General features: G+C 57.3%; 1 protein-coding gene across 4 annotated transcripts; it reads right to left on the bottom strand.

Annotated features, from left to right (window-relative positions):
• Nucleotides 1-413: 413 nt before the first annotated feature.
• On the bottom strand, nucleotides 414-10,712 carry SHC1 (SHC adaptor protein 1). Of its 4 annotated transcripts, XM_082666192.1 has the most exons (14): nucleotides 10,570-10,712; nucleotides 8,335-8,483; nucleotides 6,954-7,121; nucleotides 6,350-6,420; nucleotides 5,760-5,823; nucleotides 5,494-5,613; nucleotides 5,173-5,226; nucleotides 4,932-4,983; nucleotides 4,640-4,766; nucleotides 3,623-3,821; nucleotides 3,466-3,535; nucleotides 3,253-3,387; nucleotides 2,870-3,108; nucleotides 414-2,047 (listed from the first exon to the last, which is right to left on the bottom strand). In XM_082666192.1, exons 3-14 carry the CDS (start codon nucleotides 7,116-7,118, stop codon nucleotides 1,919-1,921), a joined length of 1,425 nt encoding a protein of 474 aa, XP_082522318.1. In that variant the 5' UTR covers nucleotides 7,119-7,121; nucleotides 8,335-8,483; nucleotides 10,570-10,712; the 3' UTR covers nucleotides 414-1,918. The 4 variants fall into 4 exon arrangements, with proteins under 4 accessions (XP_082522318.1, XP_082522317.1, XP_082522315.1 ...); XM_082666191.1 differs by lacking the exon at nucleotides 8,335-8,483; XM_082666189.1 differs by lacking the exons at nucleotides 8,335-8,483; nucleotides 10,570-10,712 and having other exon boundaries at nucleotides 6,954-7,663.
• Nucleotides 10,713-10,894: the final 182 nt, after the last annotated feature.

Genomic DNA, 10,894 nt, shown 5'->3' with positions numbered 1-10,894 from the left:
CGGGGGGCCGTCCCAAGCCCGGGAGCGCCGCGTGCCCGCTCACTAGGGCAGGCGGCGGCCGTGGGCTCTGCGGCTGGGCCGTACCATCCCCCGCCGAGGGGCCGCCGCAGAGGTGCGCGAGGGCGTGAGCGCGCGCCTGGGAAGCCCGAGCCGCCTGGGGTTCGGCCGGCCGCGATCCCACCCCGCCGCCGCGGCCCCAGCTGCAGACACGAACACCTCCTTGGATGATGGCCCCGCCCTCCCCATCCCGCCGCGCCCTCCCGGCGCCCCTCCTCTGCGAGGAGGCGCGACCCGAGCGAGGCCAGGTGGGCCGGGCCGCACCGCGCCCCGAGGCGGCCTCGGCCTCCCGCCACGGGGGGCTCACAGCCAACAATAGGCAGCGACAGGGACCAGGAGGCCAAGGTAGAAGAAATATGGACTTTAATGAAGATTCTTTCCCTTTGGTATAAGTGAGACCCGTGAAAACATCCAAACAAAAAGAAAAGAAAAAAAAGGGAGGTGAGGATTTAGATAGTCCACGCTCCCTTATCCACAAGGCCTAATGACAGAGCAGGGCCGGCTCCTCTGTCGTTGCGGCAGGACCCGGCCTGGAGAAGGGATTCAATAACTGCCGGTTTTAAGTGTCCCCAAGCCCCCGCCCCCGCCCGCCCCGTGTGAAACTAACATCCATTCAGCCAAACTTCTGCCTCCCAGCCTCGCGGTGGGAGGTCCAAGTTTCTCTAGTCCTAGCTCACACTCGGCCTCTGGTCTCTCAGAAAAGATAATGCTACCGGCAAAGGCCAGGGTGAGGAAAATGCCAATAGTTGTAAAAGGGCTTTGAAAAGTCAAAAAGGTGATGTATAAATCGATTATTATCATTTTGTGCTCAGGAATAAGCTATGGAAAACAAATTAGTAAAGTAAATCTACAGCCCTAAAATATATGCATATAAAATAAAAAACGCAGTTCCAAATCTACCGATGGTATCTGGGGATTGTCTACTGCTTTAGAGTCTCAGTGCCCCTGTTCCCACCTCCACAAAATCCACCTAGGATGACACTTCAGTCATCCCCCCACCACCCCAGCAGGGGGAGGCAGGGCAGAGGCTACAGGAGGAAGGGCTGTACTTTGGCTCTAGAGTATAACATGCATGCAACATGGGGGGGGGGATGGACTTGCCAAATGTATATATAGACCCCCTGGGGTGAGGGGCCCCACCCAAGAGGCACTGAGCAAGAGGCAGGTCCATCTCCCCACTGGCTGGGAGGGGGCTCTGAGGCAATCTCTAAGAGCTGCATATCCCGGTGGAGAGGGGACAGCTGCCACTCCTGCCTCTGTTCACCCAACCTAAACGGGAGGGGGTACTGAGCAAGGAGAGGACGGGGTCCCAGAAGCCAAGGTGTCAGCACCCCCATGCTTGACTTCAGGGGCCCAAGAACCCTTTGCATAAAATATCTTCAGACCTAGCAGATGGTCAAAGGCACAAAGTTTAAACGCTGGGAGAGGGTTGTTGAGAGGGGTCTGGGGTACCCTGAGCCCAGGGGTAGACTAAGGGTGTGATTCATTCCCCTTCCCTGGAAGGGTGATTGCTCCACTGGGCCTATCACCACAGGACATTTTCCATTACAAGGAGGCACACTGCCCAGGCCTCCAGCACCCACCTTGGGGAAGGGGGTATCAAGTTGGCACAGGAAAGGCCCAGGGAAGGGGGCCACTCTGTACATTAATACTTTGGTGAGGTTTGGGGAGAAGCAGGACTCTACCCCTGGCTCCTGACTCAAACCCTCTCACTCAGCTGGACGCTGAACCCAATGTCCACACTACCCCCATCCCTACACAAGGCCAAGCCCACAGAACACTCCCAAGTGAGGTCCTGAGAATTGGACAATAGGGTGGAAGGGGTCGCAGGGTATCTTCTAGGAGAGAGCACTGGGACAGATCACAGTTTCCGCTCCACAGGTTGCTGGAGACACAGTTCGCTGCCCGCAGAGATGATGGGCAAGTGATTGTCCATGTGGTAGCTGATGAGGTGACTGACACTCTCAAAGCGGTGATCCTTTGTCCGAACCTGGGAAGTGGGAAGGGAGAAGGTCAATTCAGGTGAAGAGTCAAATAAGACCTCAGTCCCCAAAGCTGAGGAAGCTGGAATGTTCAAGAGGGTTGAGGCAGGAGAAAAAGATGGCAGAAGCGGGAGGGCCGTCAGTCCTGATCATTGAGGCTTCTCTAGAAAGAGAAGCTGGAGATAGCCGTGGGAATGGGCAGGTCAGTGAACTGGGAAAAGGCAGAGGGGACATCAGCCCAGAAATCATGAAGCTGAGGGATAGCTACTCCTCCCCTGACCTGGAAGAAGGTGGTATGTCTCAGAAGAGGATACACAGTACAAAAAAGACATGCAAAGGAGGCTGAGGTTGCTGTAGAAAAGAGACCAAAGTTATGAGGGGCAGAGGGACAGTGCAGACAGGAGACAGAGCACTGGTCTGAGCCCTGAGTCTGGAGAAGCTGGGGAGGCCCCTGGCTCCTCTTGAGAGAGGAGATTTGGGGTGCCTAGCCTCTAACCATCTGACATTGAACATCACAACCTCTTAAGGATGGTTTTCTCATTTGTCAAAAGAGGGACTCAGGTGACATGTGCACCTTCCAGCACTCATGGGCATAAAGTTTGGGGATTGGCCGGGACTGAAGGGAAAACAGCTCAAGTTCAGGGATGTGAGAAGGGAAGGAACCCTAAGCCACTAGAGGGGGAATGCCAGGCACCTTGAGAGCAGGGGAGGCTCAGATAGAGGTGCCCAGCAGGTGAAGTCTAGAAAGCAGTGAAGCAGGAACAGGGCTGCACAGGAGGGTACTGCACCTTCCTCTCTGCCTCACCCACCCATACCCCTGCGATACTCACCACACCCTCAGGGTCCACCAGTAGCAGGTGCTTGGGCTGCCCACTCTGCAGGCCAGTGAGCACATACTGGCCAGGCGTGGTCGTGCTTTCCCGCACCAGGAAGTCCCCGTTGAGCTGCAGCAGTGCCTCGGCCTCCCGCCGGCTCAGCTTCCCGTGAAACCAGGGCTCCCCTCGGAGCTGCTCAGCCATGGCCACCAACTGGGGAGGTGGAGGCACCCGCAGGGCATCTTCAAAGGGCTCTGGGGGTACAGAGAGAGGGCTAGAAGAGGCAGCTGGCACAACACATGCTCAAGAGCCAGACCCTCAGGGAGGGGAGGCCAGGAAGAAAAGAGGAGGAACCAAGTGAGAAGACGCAGATGCAGGAAGGAGAGGGGCACACTCACTCATGTCAAAGAGGTCTCGGGGCGCGCTGCCATTGACGGCAGGATTGGGGGGCCCGGCCCCACCGCCTGCTTGCCGTGCCTTGTCTAGGTTCTGGACATTGACATAGGAGGGATCATCAAAGAGCTCTCTGCCTGCTGAGGAAAGGGAGGCTTTACAGTGATCCCCGCCCTGCTTCTCACACCCCACTCTGCCCCTCTCAGCTCCCTTCATACCTGGGCAGGGTGGCGGGGGCAGCATCTGTTTGCGGGCTTCTGGGTCTCCTCCAACAGGCTGCCCCACTGGCTGAAGGGACAAAAATAGGGTGAGACCAGAGGCCCTAACCAGACGCTGCCTTCCTGGGCCCAGCCCACCTTCATGCAAGCAACTTACCAGCGTGGCTCCCAGGTGGCTAGGGGTCTGGGCACTGGGTGGAGTGGGTCGAGCAGCCCCCTGGGGGACTCCTTCCCGAAGCCTCATGTCCACCACCCCACCAAGAGGGGGTTCCTTCCCAGGGAAGTCATTATAGTACTGATGGTCAGGTGGCTCTTCTTCCTCCTCATCCCAAGCTGAGCCATCAAAGCCAGCCATCCTGGGAGGGACAGGAGGAAGAGAAGAGCATGGGTAAGAGGATGGAGAACAGACAGAACAGCGGTCACATACTGGGCATTCCCTGAGGGGTAGGCCTGAGGCTGGGTGTTTCATATATATAATCATTTCATCCTCCTGGCAACCCTATAAGGTAGGTATTATTTCCTTCTTCGATTTTATAGATGAGGAAAATGAGGGTCAGGGGTAAAAGGATTTAGGTCTCACAACTAAAAGGTGGTGGAGCTGAGATGTGAATTCAGATTTGTCTTTAAAGTCATGCCCTTGATCATTAAGCTGTCTCCCAAGAGGGAGGGGGAGCAGTAAGTACCGGGGAGGGGGGTGCTCCAGAGTCGTTTAACCTCCTCTAAATACTCAATACTACTGGTCTGAGGTGGGAAAGGTAAGGATCTCAGGAAAGAGCCATCCTCCCTCACCCAAATTCTTGACGGCTTCTAGAGGCAAGAAAATGAAGAACTAAACTAAATATGGAGAAATGCACAAAAGGACAGACCAGCAATGAGATGGCTGGGAAAAGAAAAGCCCATCTAGCCAGGGAAGAGCTGCAGCGTGGACGTCCTGGACTACAGCTCCACCACGGGCACACGACAGGAAGAGGTGGCCCTGCAGCAGGCAGGGCCTCGAAAGACCTTCCTGATGGCCACAGGAAACTTAAGAATAGCAGGAAGTGGGAAGCAGGGGCGCACAGGTTATTTCCTTCCCTGCACCTCTCTGAGCTCAAGTGTGGGAAGAGCAGACCTACTTTTCCAATTCCGGTCTGGGGCCCAAGAGCTGGCCGCCCCCCAACCCTGGCCCACTCACCTGTCATGGGGGGTGACCAGCTTGGGCGGGTTCCTGAGGTATTGTTTGAAACGCAACTCGAAGGCCTGGCCAATGGTGCTGATGACGTCCTGAGCAAGCCCTTCGGGACACTCCAGGATGTGGCAGGCTGGGGACACAGCAGAGGCCGTCAGGGAGCTCGGGGGCAGCGTGGCCAGGAGGAGGCGCAGACAGAGGCCCTTGTCGTCTGTCCTCCGCAGCCAGGAGCCGCCGGGTCCTGCTCACCTACCTCTCGGACAGCTGGCCCCACCCAGTGCTCCCCACCACGCCTCACCTCTCTGATTCACCGGGTCTTTGGCAACATAGGCGACATACTCGGCTGTGTCCTGGGGTGGACAGAGTCAGAAGAGGCCAGTTAGCTAAATTTCATAGCCCCACCTCACTCCTGACCCCTCAAACCCAGTCCTCTTCAGATATCACCTCAATCCTAGCACGCTCTATTCTCTAGCCAGTGTCTTTCCAACCCCTAGCCCCGTACTCTTCTCCCACCACCCGTGCTCCATTCCCCAACTCACCGGGTCCCCGCCAGACGCAAAGGAGATGGATTGCATGTGGTGGTTGGCGATGATCTGAGGGTTAGGGCAGGGGATGGAGAAGGAAGGGAATGACGTGTGTCAGGCAGCCTCAGGGCCCACTGGGCGCCCCCCACCATTGGCCCAGGACCCTGGGGTCCCAGTCTCATCCTTTTGGCTTCTCAACCCATGTCCTCCTAATCTCTTCCTTCCCTACCGTCCTGATGCTCCCAAGCCTTCTGTCCGAGTTTCTTGCCCTCATAACCGGGTCCTCACTTAGCCCTCCCATCAATGTTTCTGGTCCTGCCGCCCTAGTCCACCAACCTGTTTGCAGTCTGCGGCCATGAGGTTGAGGCTGCTGGTGGAGATGGTGAGAGTGATTGGCATTCCAGCAAATTTCAGGTTACTCCTCCCCAGGATGGAGCTGAGTGGACGGCTACAGGGCTAGGGAAGGGCCCAAGGATCTCAGAAGCTGGGGGCTCCCCGCACACCCCTGCCTCCTGGCCTCCTCCCCGCACGCCCCACACCAGCCTTCCCCCTGCTCCTCCACCTCTCCCGGCAGTGCCCCTAGCCCCATCGACCCCAGCTACCTTTCTCCTCCTTGTTGCCCCCTTAGCACCCGGCACAGCGTCACACACCAGACTGATGGCCTCCCTGGGGAAAGAGGGGTACTCAGACCCACGGCCTGCCTCCCACCCGGCTGGAGCTGCCACAGGGCTGGGGGAGGGGAAGGCCAGGCCAGACTCCAGGGGCACTCCAGGCTCTTTGTCGTGGCGGATTGAATTAAGGGCCTTTAATATTTGATGACACTGAGAGGCCGCTTCCTGGCTGATTGGGTTAGAGCCTCAGTGGGTCTGGGCCCACCCCCTTCCAGCTACCAAATGTCCTATCCCCTTCCCAAAGGCAGCAGCAACCTTCCATCTACCCCCATTTTCCACTCAAGCTCCAGCTGCCAGCTGCCTCTGCCACCTCCCCCACAACCCCCCAGGCTGCATAAGCAAGAAGGAGCCAGGTCAGAGTTGCCTCTCTTCATTGAGACTTCGACTCCCTTCCCTAACTTTCTCTCAATCCCCTTCACCACCCAAAGATGAGCCATCACTAGTGCCACTGCCAAGTGACCCACTCCCCCCTCCTCTCACAAATCCCAGGACCCCCACACTCCGCCCCCCGCCCCACCAACCTGGTGACCTGAGTCCGGGTGTTGAAGTCCAGGGCGCGCATTGACTGCAGGACCTCCACACATCCCATGTACTGAGGGGAGGGACGGGAGGAGAACAGTCAGCCGCCTCCCCCCACCTCTTCACAAAGAGCCCCAGGACTCTTCCCTGCTTGTTCCGTAAGGTTGCAGAAGTTCTGCCCACTGCCCGTGGATACATCCCACGACATGCAGAACAACAGGGTGAGGAGAGAAGGCAAGCTTGGGGGACCTCATGCATGTGGGAAGAGAATTCGGAGGGGAGTGACAGGCACTGGGTGGGATGGAGTGACATCTCCAGAAAGGGGGAGGAGACTGGAGGGGACAGTCAAGAGTCACTCATTCCAACACTTACTAAGGGCTTGTGCTGGGCTTTGTGCTAAGCATGGCAGGGTGGGGGTGGGGGAGTCACAAGAAGGAAGGGGCCCCAGACAGAGCTGGAAGGGAAGGGGCGAAAGAATCAGAGAAGGGGCAAGAAAGGTTTAAGAAACAGGACACAGAAACCAAAGGAGTTGCTGGGGAAGAGCAGGAAAAAAAAGACTAGTGAGCAGAGGAACTGGAGGAAGTGGGAGGGAGGATGTTCACTCACCCGAACCAAGTAGGAAACCCCGGGTCCCATGACTTTGTCGTTGGGATGCAGCCAGCCCCGCGTGGGCTTATTGACAAAGCTCCCGTGGCGGGTCCACTCCTCGCCCCCCAGCTGGCCCCCTTCCACCCGAGTCCTGCGCCCGCCGCCTCCACTCAGCTTGTTCATGTCCTGGAGGAGGGGCAGGGGGCCTGAGTCCGGCATGGCTGCCCCTACGATCCCCTCCCCATCCTCGGCTGCCCTTCCTGGCTCCCCCTTCGGCCCCAGGCGCCCCCCAGCCGGGTTGGCCAGCTTCAGGTTGCTCATCCGGGGGAAGAAGGAGCACAGGGTAGTGGGACTATCGTCCCCAGGCAGAGGTGGCAGCATGGGCCCCAGAGACGAGGCTGATGGGGAAGGCAGCTCCTCCGGTGGGGTGGACCCTGAAGCTCCCTCCTCCAGCGATGACAGAGACTCATTCCGAAGTGGGTTGTACTTGGGCTTGGGGGGCAGGAGATCCATGGCTGGAGTGAGAGGAAGGCTGCTGCCCAGCCTGGCCCCCCTGCCAGTCAGGGCAAGGGGGCCAGGCAGGGGGCATCCCAGGCCCTTAGCCTGATCGGACCTCTCTGGCCCAGGGATCTCAAGGGTCCTGGGGAGGGAGAGGGACAAGTGGCTCTGGCTCCCCAGGCTCAGACCCAGAGAGTTTCAGGCCCCATCCCCGCCCAGCGTGGAGCCTCTTCTCTAGCTGTGAGGAGAACAGGCTGGACCTAGAGCTGACTGGCTCCTCCCCAGGGGCGGGGAGCTAAGGGGAGAGACCAATCCCGAGGACAGTGCTGACTCACAGGCTCTGAGGGGCTAAGCCTCCAGCACTGCCCCAACCCAGAACTCTTACAGGGCAGAGCGATCCATGCCCGCCCCCCCCACCCCCACCCCGCCCCGGTACAAACAACAAGTAATCTGGAGAGGAATAAAGTGGGAGTGGGAGGGAAGGATGGAGGAGTGAGAAGGAAAGGAGGGTGGCAAGAGGAGGTCTGCATCAATCCAAACCAGACATAGGCAGGCCAAAGGGAGCAGGAAACTAAGGGAGGGCAGCGGGGGGAATAAGGGAGGAAACAGAGGCAGCTGGGGGTGGGAAAGGGAGGGGATTCCTGAGCTCAGCAATTCCCTTCCTGTCCTAGTTGAACACTCAAACTCCCTCCTCCTCCAGCCCCGGCCACCCCCGGCGACCCCCCACCACTATCACACATGGGGTGGCAGCCCCAGGGAGCCTGGGCCATTAGCATCCTCTGCTACCACAGCTGTGGAAGGAGCTAAAGAAATGGGAAAAGGAAGGACGTGGTCCCAGTGGATGCAGGGAGGGGCCAAGAGGAAGGGCAAAGCTGGTGAAGTAAGGGGAATAAAGTCCAACCTGGGTGGTGCATCAGGGAGCCACCAGGCAGGAGCTGGAGCAGAGGACAGGCTGGTGGAGGCTTGTTCTCCATGCATGGCGCCTACCATGCCAAGGAGCAGCGGCCCATGCCAAGCACTCTTCTGTCCCCCTTTCCACAGCGAAGCAAGCTGTCAAGGGTAGAAGGGGTGGGGGCGGCCAGGGCATTGACACTAAGGTCAGCTCCCTGGACCTGCGGGTAAGCTCATACCCCTCCTCTTGCAGTAGTGACTGGGAAGGGTGCAGGTGTCCACCACAGAGCATGATGCCCCTCACGCCAGAGGCAGAGTCTGGCTGGAGGAAATGGGAGAGTGCAACAGTTCTCCAAGAGAAGTGGGGGCTACAGGCCATGAAGGGACAGAGGGGGCACAAGACAAATCTGCTAAGGAGAAAGGGGTGCCAGGAGAAGGACTGAGGATGGACACAGGGAACAGTCCCAAACCCATTCCTTCCGCCCACAGCTCTGCTCCACAGTTCTGCTCAAGGGGGCCATAAAGGAAGTTGGAAAGTGACCCAAAAAAGTAGTTGTAAAAGATACATATAACCCCCCAGGCTCACCGCAGAATTACCTATCCTTAAATTTACTTCAGAATATAAAAAGATGCAAATTATCATATGATTATAGCAATGAACAACACTAGCACTTAGAACATGTTAGATACTGTGCTTATCACCTCCCACTTAGTCCTCCAAGGAGAGCTTTGCCACTCCATGCACCACTCCCGAGAAGAAATTCTATCACTCTGTTTCCTAAAGACTCAGCGCCCAGGCATAGAGAGAATGAGGAAAGTATTCTGCCAAAGCCTCACACCCCCATCACACACACACACACACCAGGATGTCCTCATCTTTAGAGGTGGGCATTCTATGGGTGCCTGCAGGATCCAGAAGCAGGGAATGACCAACAGGTGTGAGCATTGTTAGAAAAGAAAGAGGAAGTAGGGCTTTTTAAATTTATGTAGGAAGAAAGGAGATTGCTACTGGGAATCCGGGTGACTGGAAGAAGCTGCGTGTGGCTTCTCAGCCCAGCAGGGAGGAGGAGGCAAGAGCGGCGGAAAGTAGCAGGAAATGGCGAAAGCTCAGGAATGTTTCCAGAAGGGAAGGCTGGGCAAGCGGGACCAGGAGGAATGCCCAGACTAGAACTCCGGTTAGGGGGAGGGGAAGAGCCAGAGAAGTGGTGGGGCCTGAGGAGTCCCTTAAAAAAAAAAATCAAACAGCAAAAAGGACACTATTACCTACACCCACTCCAAGCCACCGTTTTCTGGTGGTGGAAAACTTTCTCTCCTGTCACACCCACATGTTACACACCAACAAATCCGTGGCCCTACCCAGCTCCCGACGTACAGGTATGAGACAAACAGCTGTTTCTGGGGTGGAGTCGGTCCTGGGAGTGGGGCTGGGAATCTATGAGCGAGTCTCCCTCCCACTCTCGTACCAAACCCCAAGTCCAGCCCCCTTCAAGTAGGTCCACCCTTGGAAGAGGGTAAGGGAGAGGTAAAGGGCTGCCTCTAATCTCTGACTCCTCAGAGCCAGAGATGTGAACTTCTGACTTCCTACCCAATGGAGCATGAGAGCTCAGGAAAACTGAGCCAAAGTCCCCAAAGAGAAAAAGAACAAGGAAATGTTAAGCAGGTGAAGTTTCTGGGATTGAAGACAAAGCTTCTGAGGCGATGACCCGGGTCCTACAGGGAAAACGCTCCTGAGGGGGCGTGGCCCTCTCAGGACGCGAGCATCAGAGAGACTCCCAGGAGGCAAGGCTTCTGGACAATCAGACGTGGATTAAAGAAGGGGCGGGGCTTCTAGAGGGGAGGAACCCCTAGAGAGGCGTGGCTTCTTGAATTCGAATAGTTCTTTGAGGGGCAGGGCTCTGCCCTTTCGGGAGATAGGCTTTTTGATAGACAGGAGTTGGCGGAGAATCGTCGCTAGGAGGCGGAGTTTCGGGGATTGGAAGGACTAACGTAGGGTTTCTAGTAGTAGGACCTGGAAGCATGTCTGGGGGTGGGACTTCCAGGAAAGTCGGGCGACAGAGTGGGGTCGGGGACAATAAATAGAAAACAAGTCGGGGTTCGGGGAGCCCCCTGAAGTTGGGAGGTGGGACTTCCGGGGAGGGGGTCGCAGGGGCGGGGCTTATAAGTGAAGACCGGAAGTAGGGTCCCGGGAGAGGGGTTCCGGGGAGGAGGAGTGGGTCACCTAAGGAGAAAAAAAGTCCCAACTCACCAGGGCTTCATGGAGTCTCCGCACCGCACCGCGGGCCGATTTGGTTCCGGATCACGCCACTGCCTTCTTAGGTCGCCGCTCCAACTTTCTCCCCGGGCCCGGCCTCCCTGGAGAAACTTTATTGCACTCACTTCCGGCCTCACTAACCCCTGACCCTCTACCATCGTCCCTCCTTCACCCGTCCCACTTTCCCGTGTCAGCCAATGGCAGCACGAGAACGCGCACAGGAGCCGTGATAGCCAATAAGAGGCCTATTTTTGACCTACGTTTGTTCTTGAGCAACGTAGGCAGTGCACTCCAATAAGGACTCAAGGAGAAGCAAATC

This window comes from Grampus griseus, assembly GCF_964374135.1.
Source record: "Grampus griseus genome assembly, chromosome: 1".
Taxonomy (NCBI): Eukaryota; Metazoa; Chordata; class Mammalia; order Artiodactyla; family Delphinidae; genus Grampus; species Grampus griseus.
Note: the sequence above shows the minus strand (reverse complement) of the source record. Positions and strands in the feature narration are given on the sequence as shown.